The 21,305-nt window shown below is 43.2% G+C and overlaps 1 protein-coding gene across 8 annotated transcripts in view; it reads right to left on the reverse strand.

Moving 5' to 3' along the window:
* Window positions 1-4,448: 4,448 nt before the first annotated feature.
* USP28 (ubiquitin specific peptidase 28) overlaps window positions 4,449-21,305 on the reverse strand; it is a 41,890-nt gene continuing 25,033 nt past the window's right edge. For 5 of the 8 annotated variants that reach the window (XM_067565637.1, XM_067565663.1, XM_067565668.1 and 2 more), the window contains 13 exons: window positions 20,489-20,709; window positions 20,067-20,137; window positions 19,083-19,332; window positions 17,072-17,275; window positions 15,528-15,667; window positions 15,165-15,350; window positions 13,901-13,996; window positions 11,445-11,623; window positions 11,274-11,352; window positions 10,540-10,619; window positions 9,202-9,325; window positions 8,192-8,390; window positions 4,449-6,383 (listed from right to left, as the gene is read on the reverse strand). In XM_067565637.1, coding sequence (XP_067421738.1) covers window positions 6,208-6,383; window positions 8,192-8,390; window positions 9,202-9,325; window positions 10,540-10,619; window positions 11,274-11,352; window positions 11,445-11,623; window positions 13,901-13,996; window positions 15,165-15,350; window positions 15,528-15,667; window positions 17,072-17,275; window positions 19,083-19,332; window positions 20,067-20,137; window positions 20,489-20,709 — 2,005 coding nt within the window. In that variant the 3' untranslated portion in view covers window positions 4,449-6,207. The remainder of the gene's footprint in view (window positions 6,384-8,191; window positions 8,391-9,201; window positions 9,326-10,539; window positions 10,620-11,273; window positions 11,353-11,444; window positions 11,624-13,900; window positions 13,997-15,164; window positions 15,351-15,527; window positions 15,668-17,071; window positions 17,276-19,082; window positions 19,333-20,066; window positions 20,138-20,488; window positions 20,710-21,305) is intronic. The other 3 variants (XM_067565644.1, XM_067565655.1, XM_067565646.1) reach the window with 3 other exon arrangements.

Raw genomic sequence — 21,305 nt, forward strand, 5'->3', positions numbered from 1 at the left:
TTTCCATGATGATTTACAGGACAATTTGCTATTTTTTTGTCCATAAGAAATTACCAGTCTTGCGATTTGTTTTTTATGCCTGTGTGTAACTTTAAAGAGCAACAGCTTTTTCTGTGACACTTGCCAACTGAGCTTACCACTATAAAATCAATAAGGTGAACACAGAAAACTTAAACACTTAATATTTCTAGTAACAGTTTAAATGCAACATTTTATTGGTTATTCTATTTGAGCATCTTTGGAAATTTCTGAGAGTCGGGAAAGTAACATCTGGACACAATTGTGAAGGTTATCGCTCCTTAACTGTCCGTTGTAGGGAGCCCAGGTGGGCGAGGCAGTATCTATCTATACATAAGGATAAATTCCACCACATAAATTATTCAATTTGATGGCAACATTTTTCTGTGCTCTCAAAAAGCAACTGCATCGTGAACAGCATAAGAGGAGAAAATGGAGATGAAGGATTTTAGCTACAAAGAGCAACGTTATAGTAGGGGTGTGTTTTTGTTCATCTAGCGAAATTCTCGTATAGAAAGTTAGTTTATACCAAAAATGCATTTTCCACATCAATGAAAGGTGTAAGTTCAGTGGCAGTATCTCACCCATTTATTTACTAGTCAGTGAAATCATAAAAATATCAGAATCTCATTTAGAAAATTCTCCAATTTAATTCTTTTTTAGATCACATGTGTATAACAATTAGGATCTAACTGTTCCTCTAAAGATCTCCTAAATTTTGGCTGTCAAAAAAAGTTTGTATGCACTTACTGTTACTACTACTAAGAGTTAAACATTCAGCTTAGCCTGATCAGGAGTAAATCTGATACCACAGTACTATTTAACAACTCTGGCTTATTATTTTTAAAACCTTTGCTTACAATAAGGTCTGTGACAATGACATCAAAGCAAGAAAGCCACCATCCAACACCAGAATTCTGCTGAAAATCAAAGTAGTACACTTTTGGTTTTAGAAGTTTGATTTTGCAATTTGCACTTTGTTCTACTTGCAGAGATACCAATATACAGAGAGAAAGGTTATTCTCAGCGATTTTCCTAGCCTGGCTGAACCCAGGACATTTTAGAAATGTTGCATCTGGGCCAAAAAATGAACTTCAGGAAGACTGAGCGTCCCAAACGATCCATCCTCCCTCAGCCTTTCAAATCTGCCAATCACTATTTGAAATGATGCACATCCTCCTTTCATGAATGGGAACTTCTCTCGTGTGGATAATTCAGGATGTGATCTCTCAGCCTGATCCAAGTCAACAGAAGGACTCCCCACTTGCTCTAATAGGGTTTGGATCAGGTCCCAAGTGTGTACATTAGAACCATAACATTCATGTTGAAAAGATCTGAAAGGAACCCACGGGAAATTCTGAAGGACATTCGCCTTCAGCCAGTTCTGCTGCTCCTGGTAGTCTGTTAAGTTTGCATGAAAACATGCCTGTTCTTGCTGCTGACTTCACCTGCGGATAGCTTCCTCCTTTCCCTCCCTGCCGTCCCATCCCAAGTCAAAATCCTGTATTTGTGGCCACACCAGTGGTTGCTCTGGAAATGAGTCAATAACCGACAGTTTTAGGATTGTAAAGAGCAACAGCCAAGAGGCTTGTTTCTGTAATGAGGATCGAGAGATGCAAAACACCAGGGCCAGGAGGGCAACATTCTTGTCTGGTGGAATGTGCTTTTCAAAGAGTTACACAAACTGCTTTCCAGAAGTCTGACAAACCCCCAAGGCAAAAGAGACTCGGATTTTGGCTGTTACTGTCATCCGCACCCTTAGGAAATCAAAATAGGGAGAGAGCGGAAGACAGGACAGAATTGTTTCTTTAAGCGTGTTTTCAGTTCTGACGCAAAGATGTTAACTCAGGAAAGGGAGGGTGAACCCCACCTCCAAAGTTAAATAAGCAGGTGAGGGTGCAACAGGTAAAGCTGCGACAGCCCAGATTTTTAGCTTCTGTGGGTTCCCTTTACGTGTTTGTGAGGCTTTAAGGCCTGATTCAATGTCAGTGGAAGGATTTCCATGGAATTCACTGGGCACTGGATTGGGCTCTTCAAGATTAGTGTTACAGTAAACATGTCCTTTGACACCCCCCCCCCCCCTTTTTTTTTTTTTTTTTTTTTTTTTTTTTTGCTGTCTGTGGGGTGGGGGAGGTTGTTTGGTTATTATATTTTTGGTAGTAATTTAATGGGGCAGGGAAATCTCCCCATGACTATACAAACAGCGACACACTGTACACGTGAGGATTTCCCCCAATCACATCTTATTCGATCACAGCCAGAATGGCTTTCTGTAGGGGTATGACTGGTATGGCGATTGCACAAAGGGGTCTTTAAAATTACACATCCTCCACGAAACTCTCAACATAGCACAGTGGATATGAGGGAGACCACAGAGGTGGTGAAGAGTAAATATTGATACTAGGGTCAAGGATTAAGACTTGGCGAGAAATTATCTATGTGGCTAAACAGATGGACAGTCAGGGGACAGGGAAGCTAAAGAATTCGGGACATCTCAGAACCCCACGTCCCCCCTCCAAGAAGCCAGACTTGAAACAACCAAAACTAAGGTCTCCTGGGTGATATCAGAGAGTACCCAGGAAACAAGGGAATCACCATCACTCTACCTTGCAAAAGCAAGCCATATGGTACTGTCTTTTAGGACAATGTGAAACACAAATAAGGCCAGAAAGTTGAAATATCAAAGACTTTTGCTCCACAACACCCCTTAAACAGGTAATGGCATGTGACTATTTCTGCATGTTGGTAGGTGTTTCTTTAAGAATGTTTTCAGTTCTGACTCTAAGATGTTAACTGGGGAAAGGAAAGGTGAAGCCCACCTCCGAAGTTAAATAACCAGGTGAGGGTATAACAAGCAAAGTGAGTCACTGAAGACTAATCCTCACCGGTCTGAATTCAAACAGAACGCCACTAATTATGACTGTTTTGCACTCTTAACCCAGTCCTATAAATGTCTTTCTTCAATTTGCCCATCGAGTCCCCATCTGGGATGTATTTCATTTTATTTTTACAGCTGTGTTTTGAACTGTTGGAATAAATCTGTGTTTTGCTAGGGAAATGCTAACAGAAGCTTAACTATAAAAAGGGTAATGGTTCTGCTATAATGTAGATTTATGTTAGCATCTCAATATGAAACACAAACATTTCAGTCCCAAATGAATAAACAGAGTTTGGCTGCAGGATCTTACAAAGGTTCTCCCTCCTCTTTACTCATTTAATCCAACTGAATTATTCACTGCTGTGTGCTTGGAAATGGCTGGTTCCTGCAGGCATTATGCATGTAGAGAGCCTACTGCAGAATGGCTCAAAATAGAAAGGGGTTTAAAGTGGGGCTTTCTAAAGGAAGCTCTCCTTGGATAGCCTGTCCTAACAAAGAGGCTTCAAGAGAAACCAGTTAGCATCAACAAGCAAACTGGGTGTCGAAGTCTCTGGAATATGTTCAGTGGAGTGAAACAGCCTCAGATGACACAGTATTCAAGATGGGTGAACTTCACCCAGAAGTAAGATACAAAAAGCTTCTCCACAAGTGGCACCATTTGTCTAGACCTCGATTCTTGCCGGATGAACTGCTGTATGTCTAGACAAAGAATACAACTGCCAGGGAGGATTCAAGAAATTTGTCTCCTATTCAAAATCTAATCCAGAGCAGAAGGGAATGTGCAACGACACCTATACTATTTACCTTGAAGGAAAAAAACCCACAACACCTAGACAAAAACAAGCCAGGAGAAAAACTCAAAGCTACAGCTCAAAGGTACTCAAAAACTACAGCTAGCTCCACCCTTATTTAACTTACATTTTAGAGGACACAAGAAACTAATACACTAAAGATTCATATATACTGTAACTTCTCATCATGTTTTTAACATGTCAACAAACAAGATTGAAAACTGTAGTGCAGACAAACAATAAATGCTTTTGCTAGTTGTTTTTAAACCCTAGCTTTGTTACTTGCCATTTTTAACCCGATAACAGAACATGACTAACACCACATTTTTGCTTTTTCTACACTACAATTTACAGCATGTTAAAATGTGATTACAAACTACGGTGTTGCCAGCCGTTAGTGACAAATTTACCGAATGTTGATGACTGAGGGGTTGAAACAACAATACAACCTTTGGCTAACAACATAAACTGTACAGGCCCACAAACACACACACACAGATATTGGAAATCCCCAGCACAACACCCAACAAAAGACAAAGGAGAGAGACCTTTCTGCCACTAGGTGTCATTCTTTCTTCACAGAGGAACTAGCAGAGATTTGTTAGGTCAGCCTCAAAGCTTTCTTGCAGTTCCGATCTTCGTAATTTAAGAAAGGATAAAATTATCTTGTTGGCCAATGTTCTTGTTTCCTCTGTTCAGACCAAGGCATAGAAGTGTTTTAGAACTTGATGGCAAAGGAAAAAAAACCAAGAGGAGCTATGTCACACTAAAATAAAACAAATGTTTTTATTGCACATTTATAAAACCTGCATACTCTTCTCAAATAGGTATTTACTTCGCCATTTATTCCAAACGTTTTGTCATTATTCAAATAAAACACAGGCTGCCTTTAAAAAGTGTCCAACTGTGTTTCTCCCCCTCATCCCGCCAGTACATTTTTACAAAAAAATACAAATATACACACTTTTATTCTAACCGTAGGTGTACAGTGCTCAATCTTCTCATCAATAACCTGGGTGGAGGAGGAGCTATTTTCAGATCTGAGACTGGAATTTCCTTTGGGGGTTTTGTTTCTGGAACAAGTTAGTGATTATTGTAGTAAGAAGTGAGAGCTTAAGGCCTGTAAAACAGGCTAAGGCCTAAATGGAAAAAGCCGAGTGAACAGAAGTATGAGGGGTCACTCAAGTTAACTGAAATTGGCACAGGAAAGTGCTGATACTGCAAGATTGCCAAAATATTACTAAAATATGTAGCAGGTATCGGAGGTACCAAGATACTAACTCTCTAAAATGACACTTTTATGGATAGAAATGACAAAATGTGATACTTGGAGTTGTTTTGCCCAAATCAGCCAGTCAATGGAAAAAAGTGGTATTAGACTACGTCAGGAGGGTGGCAACTACCTATGTCAAAGGGGGCAGAACGAAAGTGTCTGTAACAGTGTATAAAAGAGGGCGTCAGAGGGAATACTGGCGTCTGGTCTAGGGGATAACGGAAAGTCCCGCCGTTGGGCCGAGGCCATTGTAATGCCGCCTATGCGAAACTGAACCAGAGATACTCTGTAACTCATTTCTCATTGTGCCGCACGCAATAAACCTGGCCTGGGTGCCTTCGTCGCTCAGCTAATCCGTGGTCGTGTCGACTCCTTTGATCGTGAGAGCCATCTCAGTTTCCTGATCAGAGCTGGGACAGCATCTACATAGGGACACACGCACGCAGCCTACACTGACAAACACCGGTGACCAACACACCGATTACCACAATTATTAGCACACTGATGTTGTGCAGAAGACAATCTTTAAAATTAGGCTCCATCACACACCGCCGCCATTATTTGCTTTTGTCTGTCCCACAAGAAGAGCCCAGCATATTGGTTTGACTGTTAAAAAGACAAGAGACAACGTAACTTCCTGTTTGACTTCACTCAACTAAAAGATACAGCTGCACAGATGACTGCCTGCCTCTCTTATACATAGCGTGTTCCATCAACCCTCGCTGCCGCTCCACTCCCCCTTCAGACTCCCGCCAGCAGTCGTTTGGTGCGACCTGGAGTTATACGCTCTGTCAGCTAAGAATTTAGAAAGGTGTGGACCTGCCTGACAAATCAATGACACTTTTTAGCGTGGGCTCCGGCAAGGAACCATTCCCGTTCTGCAGTTGTCACTGTCCCTAGTATCTGTGCCTAAGGGACATTTTTTGAAAGCGGCAAGAAACAGAGAGACAACCCTTTTTTTTGTTGTTGTGGGGAGGAGCAGCAGCTGTTATTGTCAGCCATCTATTATACCATCTTACTACAGTGATTCTTGCCCTTTGCACTGTCACTGATAACCGTATCTTAAAAGTGCAATACTGCTTTTCACTCCTTTGTATTGACACCAAGAGTACAGTTTACATCTGGATCTGAATTGTCTTTATATCCCAATTCTCATCCCTCTCCCATTCGAACAGCATCTGGTGGCAGGATACCGCACCAGTAGGTGGGTTAGCAGGGAGCACATCTAGGGCTGGAAAGTCGGAAGTTTATTTTACAGTCACAGGTGAGGCCTCATGAATGGACTCCATGACGGCTGCGAAGCGGCTGCAGAGGTCATAGGGGGAGTCGGGTCGGATCTTCGGGGGTTCTTTTAGGATGATGACCTCTGCAGAGCAGTCCAGGAGCCTGGGGAGCAGTTCGCCCAGCTTCATTTGCAGGTTCGCTGTGGAGGAGGAGGACGTAAGAGTCAAATGCACCGGAACAGGCAGTTACCAAACAAGGCCAATTGCAGCTGGTTTTAGTGTCTTAAGCAAAAAAGTTGCTATGCTTTTTAGATAACCACCTACCACAGCCAAAAACTGCTCACCTCAAGCATATAGAGCTTAGTACTGGTTTATGGAGGAGAGACAATGTCATCCTAGACCAGACCTCTGGTCTGTCTAAGTCCCATATCTTGTCTCTGTCAGTAGCCAATATCATATGGTTCAAAGGGAAAAAGGTGCTGACAGTGGATCAAACTTATAACCATCTGACAATGCAAAACTAAAAGCAGAAACTCCCTTCCCTGAGTGTGATGGGAATGTAATATTGTAACCCCAACAAAAGATCAAACAGAGAGGGACACAGTTCTCTAATTGGTGAAGTACCCCGTAACAAAATGAATCGGAACTGCACTGTATACAAAATTCTGACCTCACTATCCGGTCAAGGGTGGAATGGAAAGGTTTTCCCTGTGGGAGGATTGTTCCTGTCACACCAGGTGCTGGCAGAAACTCTCTGCCTATTTCAGCATTTGGCAGACCAGCTCACTAGCAGGTAATTAATTTAAGGAGTTCAAGACTCTCCAGGTGAATGTGCTTAATTAAAAGCATTACCACAACACCCATTTTTAATTCGGATAGGTTGATTTTTAATCTAATGCACAAGCAATTTTACGTACAACATGAACAAACAGACTGCCGACAATAGAGTTGGCCCACACAACACCAATGAGAGATGAAAGCCGCTGAGTTTTGCTCCTCTCAACTCTCGAGTTTCACTGTTTGGGATTCCATTAACTGAAAGAGTTTGTAACAAAGTCAAATTTGGGGAAGTCAAAGTGCTAGCAAGTTTCTCCAGCCTTTCTACTTTGCAACAGCACTGAGAACAATCCTCCATATTTCTACCTCACTCTCCTGGAGCAAGTTTACCCTCTGCTGGTTAAAATGAGCAGTGTTAAGAGCCTCAACTCTGTTCTCTTATCCAGGCTGAGAGGCAGCTTAACTTCAGCACATGCAGGGAAATACAGAACAAACGCAGGTATCCAAAACTGAAACTCAGACACAGAATGACCGGCCTCTCCTCACTATACTCTAGGATTAATTGGCAATCCATGACAAAGAATCTTCACAGCTTGACACAGCTAGCTTCCCCCATCCATTCCTCAAACCCTTTGGATACTGTAGAAGGATTTGTCGTTATGAAGCTGTACGCTGCTAGGAAAAGTTCCTGTCAGTGTGTCTCATTTCCTGCGTGAAGGCGGAGTGCATCACTTACCAACTACATGGCTCAGAAGCACAAATGCACCCAGTCATTTTAGGCAGCTTAGACTTTGCTCTCATTTTACAGGTGAGCGATCATATACAAACCAACAAAATCTGCTAATGGTAGTGTCAATGAAACCACACCAGCTGACATCTAGGTTAAAGCTCTGATCACAAGGAACTGATGAGATCAAGGTACCTATTTCACATGTTTTAAAATCATTCACTTCTAGTATTTCAATGGTTGAGAATCTATTTTGTGTAGTTTCAGGACAAACACCAAATTGTTCCACATCACATTTTACTCTAAATATGAGCACATGTTTTTGGGCACAAGTCTAATCACAAATTCCCAGACACAGGACATACACAGGGCAAACCCTAACATTGGGAGGAAGGGTTTTAAATGTCCTTTTCTAAAGTCCTTTTCTAATGAAGACCTACAGAACATCCTGACCACTCAGAACATAGGGTTTTAAGCGAAGCAAGCAAGTCAGCAATTCCCTACCATCCATGTCTTCTTGTCCCAGATAAGAGCACCATCGGTTCCTCATGACCTCAATGGCATCCAGGTCATCCTTGGAGATGTCATTATTGATAATGAGGTGCATGCAGGGGATGATCAGCTCATTCAGGATGTTAATGCCCTCCGCCACGTGCGTCTCCTCACTGCTTACAAACAGACCCGCTGCCATGTCATTCAGCTTCTGTGGGAGAATCAGGAGTCAAAGACATTTGAAAAAGAAAGTCCCAACTTCAGGCTACTGGGAAAGCTGCACTCAACCCATGCCTCCTCCACCTGATGGCTATGTATGGAACATACACGGACTAACGGGAGCTGCATGAGTGCACCAAGAGGAGAATGTAACTTTTAGAAAGATTAGATCAGAGAACAAACTGTTCCAGAATTAGATCTAAAGTGTACACATAACTTTTGGCTTTGAGACATTAAGATTCTGATCCACAAATACCAAGTGGATTCCCTGAGATCCAAACTCAATCACTTCAGTGAAATTTGCTTCCTAGATTTTTATGCTAATGCTGGCACTAGGGAAGGGGTAGATGTCATGGTAATAGGTGCCTTAGATATAGTTACGCTGGCCTGAGCGGTCATAATGAAGCAAGAACTAAAAATAAGTCTGTCTAGTGCTGCTTATTCCTTTCCCAAGGAAAGCCACATCACCCAGTGCTCAGCAAAAGACCAACACTGGTCACAAAGAAAGGGGCAATGCTGGTTCCCCACAGGGAGGGAAGAATATGGATATTGCTTTGGCGAAAAGCAAATGCCTGGAAATTCCAAAGCATCCACCCCCTCTCTGAAAGAATGTTTCAATGACAAGTTCTTGTATGGTGTCTGTAAGTAGGTGCATGATACATTTGCTTCTTTGGGCAGCCTGGGGTGAAGAGAATGTGTAGACGGGAACTGAAATTGCAGAGCTGGAAGGGTTGATGTATTTAAGGCTGACCCATCTGCCAGTGAAATTATTCACTTTCAATTTAAGACTCAAAGACACAAACCAAGAGGCATTTTCTTCTGTACAAAGCAATCAGCGATTCATCCACCCCTCTGTTGGGTCCTTTCATCAGCAAGGTGGTGTTACTCTGATAGGCATACACCAGGTAGGTCAGTGCTTCGTGGTACCTTGGAAGAGGAGAAGGGTGTTAGTGGTCCATAACGCGGGGTTTCACACATTCCCAGAGCTGCATTCAAGCTGTCCACACAGGACAGATAGCCCACTTGCTCCCCAACAGAGAGAAACACTTCGCCTTCAGTAAACAGTGTTATTTGCTCCCTTTTCTCTTTTTCATTCATCAAACCTCAAAAGCAGCCCCCATGCTAGGCAGGTTTGCATTCTGTATGCCTCAGGGAGGCTTTTGCACTCTGTTTTCAATCCCAATTTTTAGCCTCTGGTCTAGCTTTTCCCTGCTTTCAACTGGAACTTGGAGATGAAAGGCACCATTGGGAGTTTGGAGAACAGTATTTTTCTTTACAGACTCCAAGGATGTATTTAGAGCTGGTCGAAAGAATTCTGATGAAACACCTTTTCGTCAGAAATTGCCAGTTCCTCTAAATCTAAATGGTTCATGAGATCGTTAAATTTCAACCAAGTTCTGATGGAGACCTCCCTGGCTGGCCTGATTTCCACCAACGTACCCGCCTGGTGGACTGCCTCAGAGTCGGGGACCCCAGGGTTTCCAGGGTCCATGGCTCCAGGGCAGCCTACTGAGCAAGTTACCCCAGAGCCAGGTCTTATTCCTTTCGCAGAGACTTCCAATATTTTTGGTTTACGTTCCGAACTGGTACAATCCAAATTCTGCCATATTGAAATCCTCCATGAAAGGAAATGATGTTTCTCCACACAGCTCTCTATATGGTATACTGGTTGCAGGATGGGGGAGAAAAAGCCCAGCTTTTCAGGTCAGAGTTCCAGGGAGCTCTGTTTCCTTGTAGGAGTCAAACTGTTTTCAAACACGAGAGTTTAATTTTCCTCCAACTTTCCAAAGAGCCAAGCAGTAATGGCAGTTAGCGCACTACATCCTCTCCGAGGCCCGGAATGCAAAGCTGTGCTCATGGAAAACAAGCTGGGAACTGTAAGAGGCCATGCCACAAAACCATCTATTAACTCAGCACAATAGTTACGCGCTGGCTCCAGGTCAGCTTTGAGCCTGTACAGCAAGGGGTATTGGCAGGTTAGGAACAAAGTACATTGGAAAAAACACAAGGGGCCCCAAATTGGAATACACAGGGGCGCTGCATGTCAGGAGCGAGGGATACTAGCAGAGGAGCAGGGGCCTTTAGGTATCAGTTACCCCATAACTTCATCCAAAATTTTAAAATAATTAAATGAATCCTACTTTCTATTCTGGTAGAGCTCCAACCCGGTCAGCAGGTAAACAGACACCTTGCGAAATAAACTGTAGTCTTCATGCCACTTCTGCTTAGGGTAACAGGAAACACGACAGGTTAGTCAACATCATGCTTCCACGAGCGTGTGTGTCTGGGACAAGTTCCCCTCCGCCCCGCCAGCAAAACCGGGTATGTTAGCTCAGCTCATTTAGCCTCTGGCAGGGAGGCCTCTTTCATGGGACATGAGCTCACTCAAGCTCAGAGCAAGTTCCCAACACGCTCATCCTCTCTGCTTCCCCATCCAGCTCAAGAACACGTTGGCCAAGTCAGATGTCTCTGGCAATGTTTAACTCCACATTGAAAGCTCAGAATGAGTCCTCTAGAACAAGTGTGAAAATGCAAACAGCCCCCCTGATGCTCTTTTAGGGAGCCCGGGAGAAGAGGTTAGCTACACAGCTCCCATCTGATCATATACACTGGCTGCTCCAGGAGCAAGTTGAAGATCCCACAGTACTTTTCAGAAGCGATAGGGCTAAACCGAGACCCCTGTGTGCTGCTCAGCACTCCTTGTCCCTCAGGAAACCGGTTCTATTGCCTCTGACTACATAACAGTCACCAATGGACGTGTAACAGTTGCTGTTTGTCTGCATCACTGTACTGCCACGATCTTGCTCACGCTCGCTGCTTTGGGACACCTCCAGCACTAAGGCACGAGAAAAAGGAAAATGTTCTAGTCCCTTACCTTATACTCCTCCATATTCACATCATCGGGGCCAATCTCCTTCAGCTTAGCTCGTGCTACTTGCATGATGCGAATCGACCTGCTCAGTACAACAGACAGAGAAATTCGAGAAGGGTGAAGCTAGAGAACCCCCAATCAGAAAGTTATTCTATTGGATCCCCTGGCACAAACCTTTCATCGAAGCTGAGGTTTTTATCCGCAAACTGCTCCAGGAGGGTCCGCTCCACTACGCGTTTGGGAGCATTGTTCTGCAAGAAGTAGATGAGCACGTGTTGCAGACGGAGGTCGTTGTGAGGGCTCGGGGTCTCTTTGGCTAGCAGATACAGTCTGGAGTACTCTTCATGGAACGCCTGTCAAAGTCAAGCAATGCTAAGTGCCTATTCTTTACTACTGCTGCACACAGTGAATCTGAAACCCGCAGTAGGAAGGTTTATTAGGACTGTCCTGCGACTTGGCAGGATTCGCTGCAAAGACGTCTAACTGCTATTGACGTTAGCTGGCAATGACTTAGGGTATCCTCCATTGGGAAAAAATTCCTAGAGTTTAAGGCCAGAAGGGACCATTAGATCTTCTAGTGCGACCTCCTGTATGTGATATGCCACTACGTTTCATCCAGATAACCCTATTCTGAGCCCAATAACTTCAGTTCAACGAATGCCTGACTGGGCTCAGGAGACTGCACTGCGGCGTGCTTCCCGCAGAGAACAGGGGTGGCCGAGCTGCCCCCAAAGCCCCTCTGATGGCAGGGACCCGACTAGGTGAGATATCCTCAGCTGATCCCAGCAGGCAAACCACGCCTCATAATGCAATGGAAGTGGAAAAGCCCCAAAGGTCCCTGCCAACCTGGCTGGGGTCAGAAATGAATTATCCCCCCAAATAAAGTGATCAGTGTGACCTTTGAGCACGTGAGCAAGAGACACATTAGCCAGGCATCTTTAGAAGATTTTCCGTACCAACTCAGAGCACAGTTCCACCCAACCGATATACCACCTCCGCTATGATCTGATTCATCCATCTTTTTAATCTATGCCTTCAGCAAAAACATCACCTTTATAAGAGAACCCCAGGGAGCTAGGTACCAGCTCCACTGACTTTCAATGGGGTTGGATGCTTAACTCCCTCAGGCATTTTTGAACATCCCACTCCAAGTGCTCATTTTGAGGAACTCTTTAGAGACGTCCCGGACATGTTCAAATGGAAGAGGAACAAGAATGTAGCTGGCAAAATGTTACCCTGAGCATAATACATCACGGACAATAAACCAAAAGCCTTGCCTGATGTTCGTTCTGCATTGCAATTATAGAAAGTCCTTGATTTATAACTACTGGAAGCCAGTAAGATGGGTGAATCTTCCTAAGCCCTCTTCTTATTTAATGTCAATAGTTTGTCTACAAAATCTAACCCAAACGAGCAATGATTCACGCTCTGTTCAGGAATATTTACCGCTTTCAAGTCCTTCTTCTCATTGCAATAGCTTAGGGGGACATATTTTACAGAAATTCTTACAGTAAATGTGCACATTTATGGCCCAAATTTAATTACACACCACATATGTCCCGGTGACATAAGATTTAATTTGTATTTTCTGGTGATGATTATATGGAGCACGAATATAGCACCTTCCATCCAAGGACTCCAAAATGCTTTTCAGACCTAATTAAACCTCACAAACTCCTGTGAGATAGGTACGGAGAGTATCATTTTTGCACTTGAGGAGAGACAGAGAGAGAGAGAGAGAGGACTGGAGTGATTTGGCCCAGCTCCCACAGCAAGTCATGATCAGATTGAAATGAGAACACAGGCCTCTTGACTCTCAATCCTTTGCTTTAAACAGACTATGACAAACACACATGCTTAAATTTACTTAAGGGATGCATTGACTAATGGGACTAAAGATAAAAATCTGTTTAAGTGTTCACAGGATTCGGGTTACACTCCTTCCTAACACACTCATCCACACACCCCATTTGCATTAGATATAAACATTTTGGGGTTGTTCACTTAAATGGACATTAGGTCTAATCTGGCCAAAAATGCAGGTTTGGGGAGAGGGCAACAACAAACTTTTCCAAAACCAGGACTACTAGAAATATTTCTGTATTATCCATCTTAAATTCCAAATGGTGTGTGCATGCATGCATGTGTTAAACAAAAACATTCTGTGCAACCTAAACCCTGCATTCTTGTGTTCCAGCATGAGAACCAGAAATGGATTAATGGATTAGAAACAGAATAATCTATTTTCCTTGTCTAAACTGAGAATTGCAAAGAGTGAAACAAACAGTAGCAAGAGTGGAAAGTAAGTCAGAGTTTTGAAAATTTTTCAATCTATGTGGTTATCTGTAATACAAGAAAGGATGTGTGTAAAATATAATGTTTTTAGCCTGACAATAACTCTTTAATAGAGTCCTCTCAATGCAAGTAATGGAGTGGATAAACAGAAATGTGGAATAGAAAAAAGAAAAAAAAAAAAAAAAGAAAAAAAAGCTTAGTTGAACAGGATCTGCACAGGAAGAGAGAGAAGTAGCCAACTCCCATTTTTAATAGGTTGAAATAGCATATATTTTTCAATGAAGATATCAGACCTGTGTATTACAACATTAAAGAAAAGGAAAATAAAAGGATACCTTAACAAGCCCTGCTTCAGACCCATCCCGGTCAAAGGTTTGACGGGCTTTGACAATAGCCAGGATCACACCCTGCATGGCTGGGCTAAGCATCACCTACCACAAGAACAACAAAAACCCCACACACAAAAACAGAGAGGAATAGAAAAAAAGCTGTGGTGATAAAAGAAGGAAGTTCAAAAGAGGTAAAGAGTTTTAAAGAAAAGTTGTCCAGATATGAGTGGAGGTGGGACATCCCAGAGCTGCCATTTGACTATAAATTTAATTTTATTATAATTACTGTGTGCAAGTCCACCCCTTGTATGCACGGCCCAGGCTGCTATAGACTTTTAAACCCTTCACTATGCCACCCAAACTACTCCTCCTGCATTCTCTTTCTCCCCAATTCAACAGTGAGTGAAAATACAGAGCACACTAAACATGCCCCCAATACATGACTGTGGAGAATCTTGCAAAACTACCATTTAACAGAAGCGCCTGAGGCAGAGCATTCCCATGTGCTACCGTTACAACACAAGTGTCTATTTAACGCAATCAAATTACATCCAGCACAACAGATGGAGCTGTTGCATTCATAAAATCCTTGAGACGAAATATAAATGTTGATCTATGCAAAGGACAATGCTAAACCCATACCAAACCCTATAAATGCCCATGTAAACTAATTGGCCGAACAAATTAATTCTCTTGCAGACAGACGTGTAGCTGATACGCAGCTGCAATTAGAAAAAAGACTGACAATTTTTAGGGGTTCTGATGTGGCATACTGAGCCTCATCACAGGACTCTTTCAAATACAGCACCTGTGATTGGAAGTCACACGGCATTTACTGTATGACACTGTCTGCTGACGATGATGATGTGAGAAGCAGAAGCAAAGCCATTGACTACTGGGCAGGGGAAAAAAACAAAACGTAAAAACCTGCTTGTGAAGCAAGGTGCCCTACAAACACCTCAGATCCGAATGACAAGAAGGAGAGGACGAGAACTTAAAAAAAAAAATTGGTAGCAGTTCTATTGAGTAAGAAGATGGAGTGTGTGTTTTTTACAGTCACTTTTCTGACATTTTCAACTATTTTACAAGTAAATTGCTATACAACTGGACCCCACTTCTCTCCTAACTAGAGAGGGGAAAATATACTTGAACTACCCCTACTGCATGCCATAACACTACTTGCCACAAATCTTCAGAAAGCCCCAAAGCAACCCACAACTGCAAAGATTAGTGAGCAAAAAATAACTAGCTCCTGCACTGGGCTCTGTACCTCCTCATTATATCCATCTGCATCAGATCTAACCAGAATCTTCCCCACTCTGGGGATCTCCACTTCAGAGACCTGGGAGCTGGGCTGGCCAGCAAACTCTGTCCCTTTAGCGTCTTGTTGCTGTTCTGACTGAACTGTAAGGGCTGTTTCTCTCGGCGGGACCTTCGTTGGTTCTGCCTCCTTTGGCTACGGCAGCAGAGAGAGGAGAAAGAGAATAAGAAACAAACAAACAAACCAAAACCAAACAGGAAAGTAGAAAGGGCTTGGGTTAAATGCAGCAGAGCTGCAGAATTATAAGCATGTGAGAGACAGAGGATGCAAAAACAATTGGCTGCTTCAAGGACCACATCCCAGAGTTCTCACCTCATACAGAGCCACCTCTACGCCGTTCTTCTCATAGGACTCAGCGGTATTTGCAATGGCCTGGGCAGTCTGGTCCTTCGCAATGCTGGCATGTTCGGAGGAGAGGGAGCGTATGCCATGTTCGCTGCCAGATGACTGGTCTGATTGGAAATTCAGAGAGAGATTAAGGTTCAGTAATGTCACTAGGAAGGTAGAAATGCGGATGGGTGAGAGGAAAATGGTAAATCAGATGGCTGCACAGGGCCCAATGTCCTGCCCTATTGTTAACTCATGCAACTCCACTTTCTACAGCCCGGTCAAGGGCTGCAGCCTCCTTTGTTACTGAAGAGCCAGTTCATGTTTCCTAACACACAACCCGACTCTTGGGCAACATTGCAGAGGAGTCGGCAGTTCGCGCTGCGGGTCACTCACTGTGCACTCCCTTAAGGCGGGTTTACACCACAGCGGCCAATGTGCCTCCCAGCCTTGGGCGACACACTCGGGCTAGCCTGCTAAAAATAGCAGAGTGCACGCTGTGAGTCAGGCAGCAGCTCAGGCTCTCAAGTGTACCTTGTCCCCAGGTCTGAGCTTGGGTAGCTAGTGCAAAACTCGGCCACAGCTGCAACGCCCACACGGCTCAAACCCCATGGGCATGAATCAAGTCTTCTAGTCCACATAGAGAGCTCTCAGCTGCAGTGTAGACACAGACTAAAAGCAAAGCACTTCCGCACACAAAGAGTCAAACTGAAGTCAAGGGCACTACTTGTTTAAGTGCTCTGGTAGATCAGGGCTGAAGGATTTTGTACACAGCTTAACAGACCCTGAGCTCGTGGGTCAATATCTCACACATTCTGCTGCTCATTACTGTAATTATTACGTCTCTTCGGAGTACAGAATTATGGACTGTGCATGGCAGAAAACCTTATCTGATGAGAGATTTCTGTGTCACTTGGCAAACTGTGATGGCAGCCCCCATTTTACATCACATTTGGTCCTGGAGCTTGAAATTTAATTCCAGGGGAGACACATTAATGAACTATCGCCCTGCCCTTTCAACTGGACGAGAGGTTCTTCTTCATCTCCTGTCCTAAAATGTGAAACACTGCCGTGTACCATTAAATAGCTACTGCATTGCATTCCAGAAGTGACTGCATTTCAGTGGCGATATTATACACAACCACATTTGTGAAACTCAGAGAGACTCGTTCTATAAAAGATTGCTGTGACGAATGGTCTCCCACTCAAGAGGTTAACATTCTACAATAAACACACAAAATATGAAAAGAATTAAATCAAAATGAGATTAGATCAGTGCCGTGAGCTGAATGTAACAGGGTGTGATCAAACTTGATGACATGCCTATAATACACACATATGCACAACCTCGCATGAATAAGAGAACATTAGCTTTTTCCACCTGATATGATGGTGACTCAGTAACTCAGCTCAGTTGGCAGCTTTTCCCAGGCGTTCAAAATTATTACGAAAGGCTCAGATAAGGGTGGAATTTATTACAGGGAAGTTATTGTAGAGATGTGATCTGCAAACATGCTATCTCATGTTACCTTGTCCTGATTCAAAAGAGAAATCCTGAGATTCAGAAGTAGTTGAAGGCTCTATCTGAGGGATTTTGCAGGACTGCTCCTGTTCCCATTCCTCCACCTCCTGTTCAAGCTTCCAGTTGTCCTCTTGTATGTAATGCTGAAGTTCAGGCGGCAGAGCTTCTACTTCTTTCTGAAACTGTCCCATTTCTGCATCACTACCACCATCTAGAGACAAGCAAGGTTTTTAGTTAGCAATGGAACACACAGCAGTAAGATAATACCTCTGTAAACTAGGAATATCTAGAAACATGAAGGAACATTGATCAAATGGTTTGGAAAAATAATGAAGTAAAAGAATATTTTCTCCTGGAATTTGAATTCAAGATGCACCGTAAACAAGGTCCAAGAAGATGGTAGATGGGCAGCTTTTTGAGCAAGAGATCATATCTTTTTGTTCTGTGTTTGTACCGCACCTAGCACAATGAGGTCCTCGTCAATGATTACAGCTCTTATGCACCATGGTAATACAAACAATAACCAACAATAGAAAGGTACATTACTGCATGGCGCTCCTGGGCTCAGTAAAGCCACTAAAAGCAATGACTGGGGCTAGAAGAGGGCATAGATTTCTCTTTACCAGAGGCTACCATAATGCTATGGGTGTGGCTTAAAATGACAATAGCCAGAAAACTTGGAGTTCAGCTTACAACTCTATACTTCAAACACTACATGAAACCCAGGGGTAGGAAACTGTAAGGATTCCCAGATAGTGAGCAATTTTATACAGGTACTGAAATATGTAGGAATAATGGGACACTGGTTAATAATGGCATTTTGGCTGCGTAGAATCACTTAAGAAAAAACACGTTGGAGTAGAAAGCAAGATGCACTGATTTTTAAATCTCAAACTTCATCAATCAAATGATAATACCCTATCCCAGACTCTATAAAAAATATTTAAAAGTACAGGGGTCTTTAAAGACACTAAATATATATTAAGTCTCATTAAAACCATACGATGGGTTCATTTTAGAAACTGAAATGTCATAGCACTAGGAAGACAAACAAGAACTTGTTTCAGCTTCCCCGTTCCCATTAACTAGATTCTGCAATGAATAGGATGACTATTGCTGAATTGTTTGCTTCTATTATACCAAAATGAGCCATGCATGAAATTATTAGGCTCTTCGACATAGCCAACAGCTGTACGATGCCACATGTATGATAATGCTTGCAAGTAGCTACTCACACATTGTAAACACACAATTACAAGGATCAGTTATCATTAGTGATAATTCATCTCGGGCAACAGGAGGGACCATAGGCTGCATACACAACATGCACTGAGTGGGCTGTATATTATGTTACCACTAGCTATCAGAAGCCAAGCCAAAAAGCAGGATGTAAACGACGGGGCCAAAGTGGGAAAGGTTCTGTTTGACCTTATAAATGAAGCACTGCTTTGCAGACTGCACGCAGGCACAACGAGAAGGCCAGAATACATGCACACTGAAATACAAAGACAAACGCAGAACTGGACCTTTATAAGGATAACAAGAATACTTATAGTTAATGGTAAGAAAAACCTGAGGCATGAGGTTAAGGGATTAGGACATCCCCAATTTAATAGGGGACGGATTAGCCCACATCTGCCTGCTGCAGGGTTTCTTTCCCCTTCCTCTGAAGCACTTGGTGCTGGCGACTGTCAGAAAGACAGGATACTAGGATAGGTGGACAAGGGGCTGATCCAATATGGCAATTCTTATGATCCGATATTAATCAAGCTATATGAAACAATACTTCAGTATCAACCCGGAAATGAACAAGCACAGGACTGGGGGCATCTCACGTCTAATCTCAGGTTTGCTTCTGACTCCTTCTTTGACCATGGCCAAATTAAAACCCCTCTGCTGCAGCTTCCCCATCCACAGAACGGGGACAATACTGACTAGTGTCACAACGGTGTTGAGAGGGTTAATGATCACACAGTGCTATGAAAGCAACACGCACTACACAAGTGACTAAGTATTACCAGCAGTTTTGGTTCCAGCACCTGAAACGAAGTGGGGCAGCTGATCATCGATGTACATCAGGCAGTAGGCACTGGCATTCTTCAGACCTCCATAGGAATCTCTCTCCAGTTCTTCCCAGGATGATTCAGTCACTGAGATGTCATTGTATTTGAGCCAGCTCTTCCGGGGCTGGTCATATATATAGGCCCAGTAGTGACCAGCATTTGCTTGGCCCTCGTGAACCAGGACGGCATGCAAGCGATAAGGAACCTGAAAAATCACATGGACATGATTTCAAGGTTTATCTTTAATGGATGAAGTAAAATCTGGTCTCTCTGAAAGTCGACGAAGACATTCACAGTTGTCCATTCATACATTCGACTCTCTGATGTAACCAGATTCCTTTCCCCTTTATGAGCTAAAGAAAGGCTAGAGTTTTCCTCAGAGGTAATTTTTTGCCAGTTTTTTAAAACAAAATAGAAAGGCTAAAGCAGGAAAAGCAAATTGACCACCAACAACTTGGATTTCACTTTATACAATGGACATTTTTCAATTGTGTTAAATGTGTTCGAGCACCACGACGACCCGGCTACCCTGGCACATGAGGGTCATTCCTCAGGGTCTTTGACCAACCCAGATATCTAGGACTCTGCAGAATTCATCTTAGCATGTGCAGGGCTGAATGGGAGAAACTGCCGTTGGCAAGTGTTTATCTAAGATGATATTAAATGCATTATGTTCGGTTTGTTTGAGGTTCCTGGATCCTATTATTAATTTCTTAAGAACACACCATTCTAAATAAGTTATTCCTCTCCTCAGAAATGCACCTGTTTGGTTTCAAAGTGACGTTGGCCAAACATGTAGACTCTTTTCCCCCCCTCTTCCTACGTACATGCACGCAACTTCCCCTAATTATACCAATGTGACCTACAGGCACACACCAGCAGTACTATATAATTTAAATGTGCCCCTATACGTAAACCTAACAAAGCCACACTTCCTACCTGACGGAGGACAGGGTCACCATACATTTGATCAATGGATTGGTTGATTCTGCTAATACAGTCCTTCAGATCTGTCGAGAAGAACAACACCGATCATCAACTTTGTTTATATAGTGCCCCCTTCCGCCCAAAGACATGGGATTATGGAGGTAATCAGAATCCAGACCCACACCTGCCTTCACATATTACCACAGAAGTTAATGGAAATCTGTGCATGCTTATCTTATGACAGAACAGGGCCCTGTGTGTATATACGTACATCACATCACATCACATCACATATAAGGGTTATTTCTACACTCACTGCTGAAAAGCAGCCACCTCTGGGGTGGAGCATGGTTCAGGATTTATCCAGCTACAGCTCTGAGAGGGAGTTTAGGTTAGCAAAAGCCTGAAATTCATGATAAACACTTGGGCCCAACCTTGAATATCCTGCTCGATCTCGCTCCTCCATCGCTGCAGGCAGGTCCTAACCAGGCTCATCTCCTCCTCAGTGACCACATAAGGAGCTGGGCATTCAGGCATTTCTGCTGGTGAATGGGAGGGCTGGGGCGGCTTGCTCATTAATTTTTGCTGGGGCGGAGGGTTTGCGAGCGTGGATGTTGCACCTTCAGTGTTCTCAGTACTTTCTGTTTCTAATACACTATGAGGCAAAGGCACATATTGATGGACACATTATTCAGTCTGCTGTTTCCAGAGAGCATACTCAAGTTTGCATTGCTTTAACAAAATATTCAAGATCTGAACAAGCAAATTTCCTTTCCAGATGATGCCAGACTTATACTTATTCACTGTTCAGGAAATAGCTTGGCCGCCTATAAGCTTATTGAAGTGCAGTCACATCCTAGAAGACCAGATCCCAAGACAAGAAGTGATGTGAAAGCTAGAGTTCTTACAGGACTCCACAGCAGAGCACAGAGCCACAATCCACGACACTGGCAATTCCTTCCCATTCTACTGGAGAACTCATTTACTTACTTCCTTAAACTTAGAGCACAAGCCATTCATGGTGGGCAGATTTGTGATCATTCAATATTGCACTATTTTAATGGTTGATGAAACAACACACAAGATTACAACACTGTGCAAAGAGATCACATAATTTAACTCCAGATTACTGCTGAAATACAGTGGTCTGGCTTTGTTTCCGGAGAGGAAAAAAGCACAAACTATATGCAGCGTGTTATCGGCACAGATCAGTAGCACCCATCTAGGAGCAGGATACTCAGTAGCACCGAC

This window comes from Emydura macquarii, unplaced genomic scaffold, assembly GCF_026122565.2.
Source record: "Emydura macquarii macquarii isolate MOO-44397 ecotype Brisbane River unplaced genomic scaffold, CSIRO-AGI_Emac_v2 contig_312, whole genome shotgun sequence".
NCBI classification, from domain to species: Eukaryota; Metazoa; Chordata; order Testudines; family Chelidae; genus Emydura; species Emydura macquarii.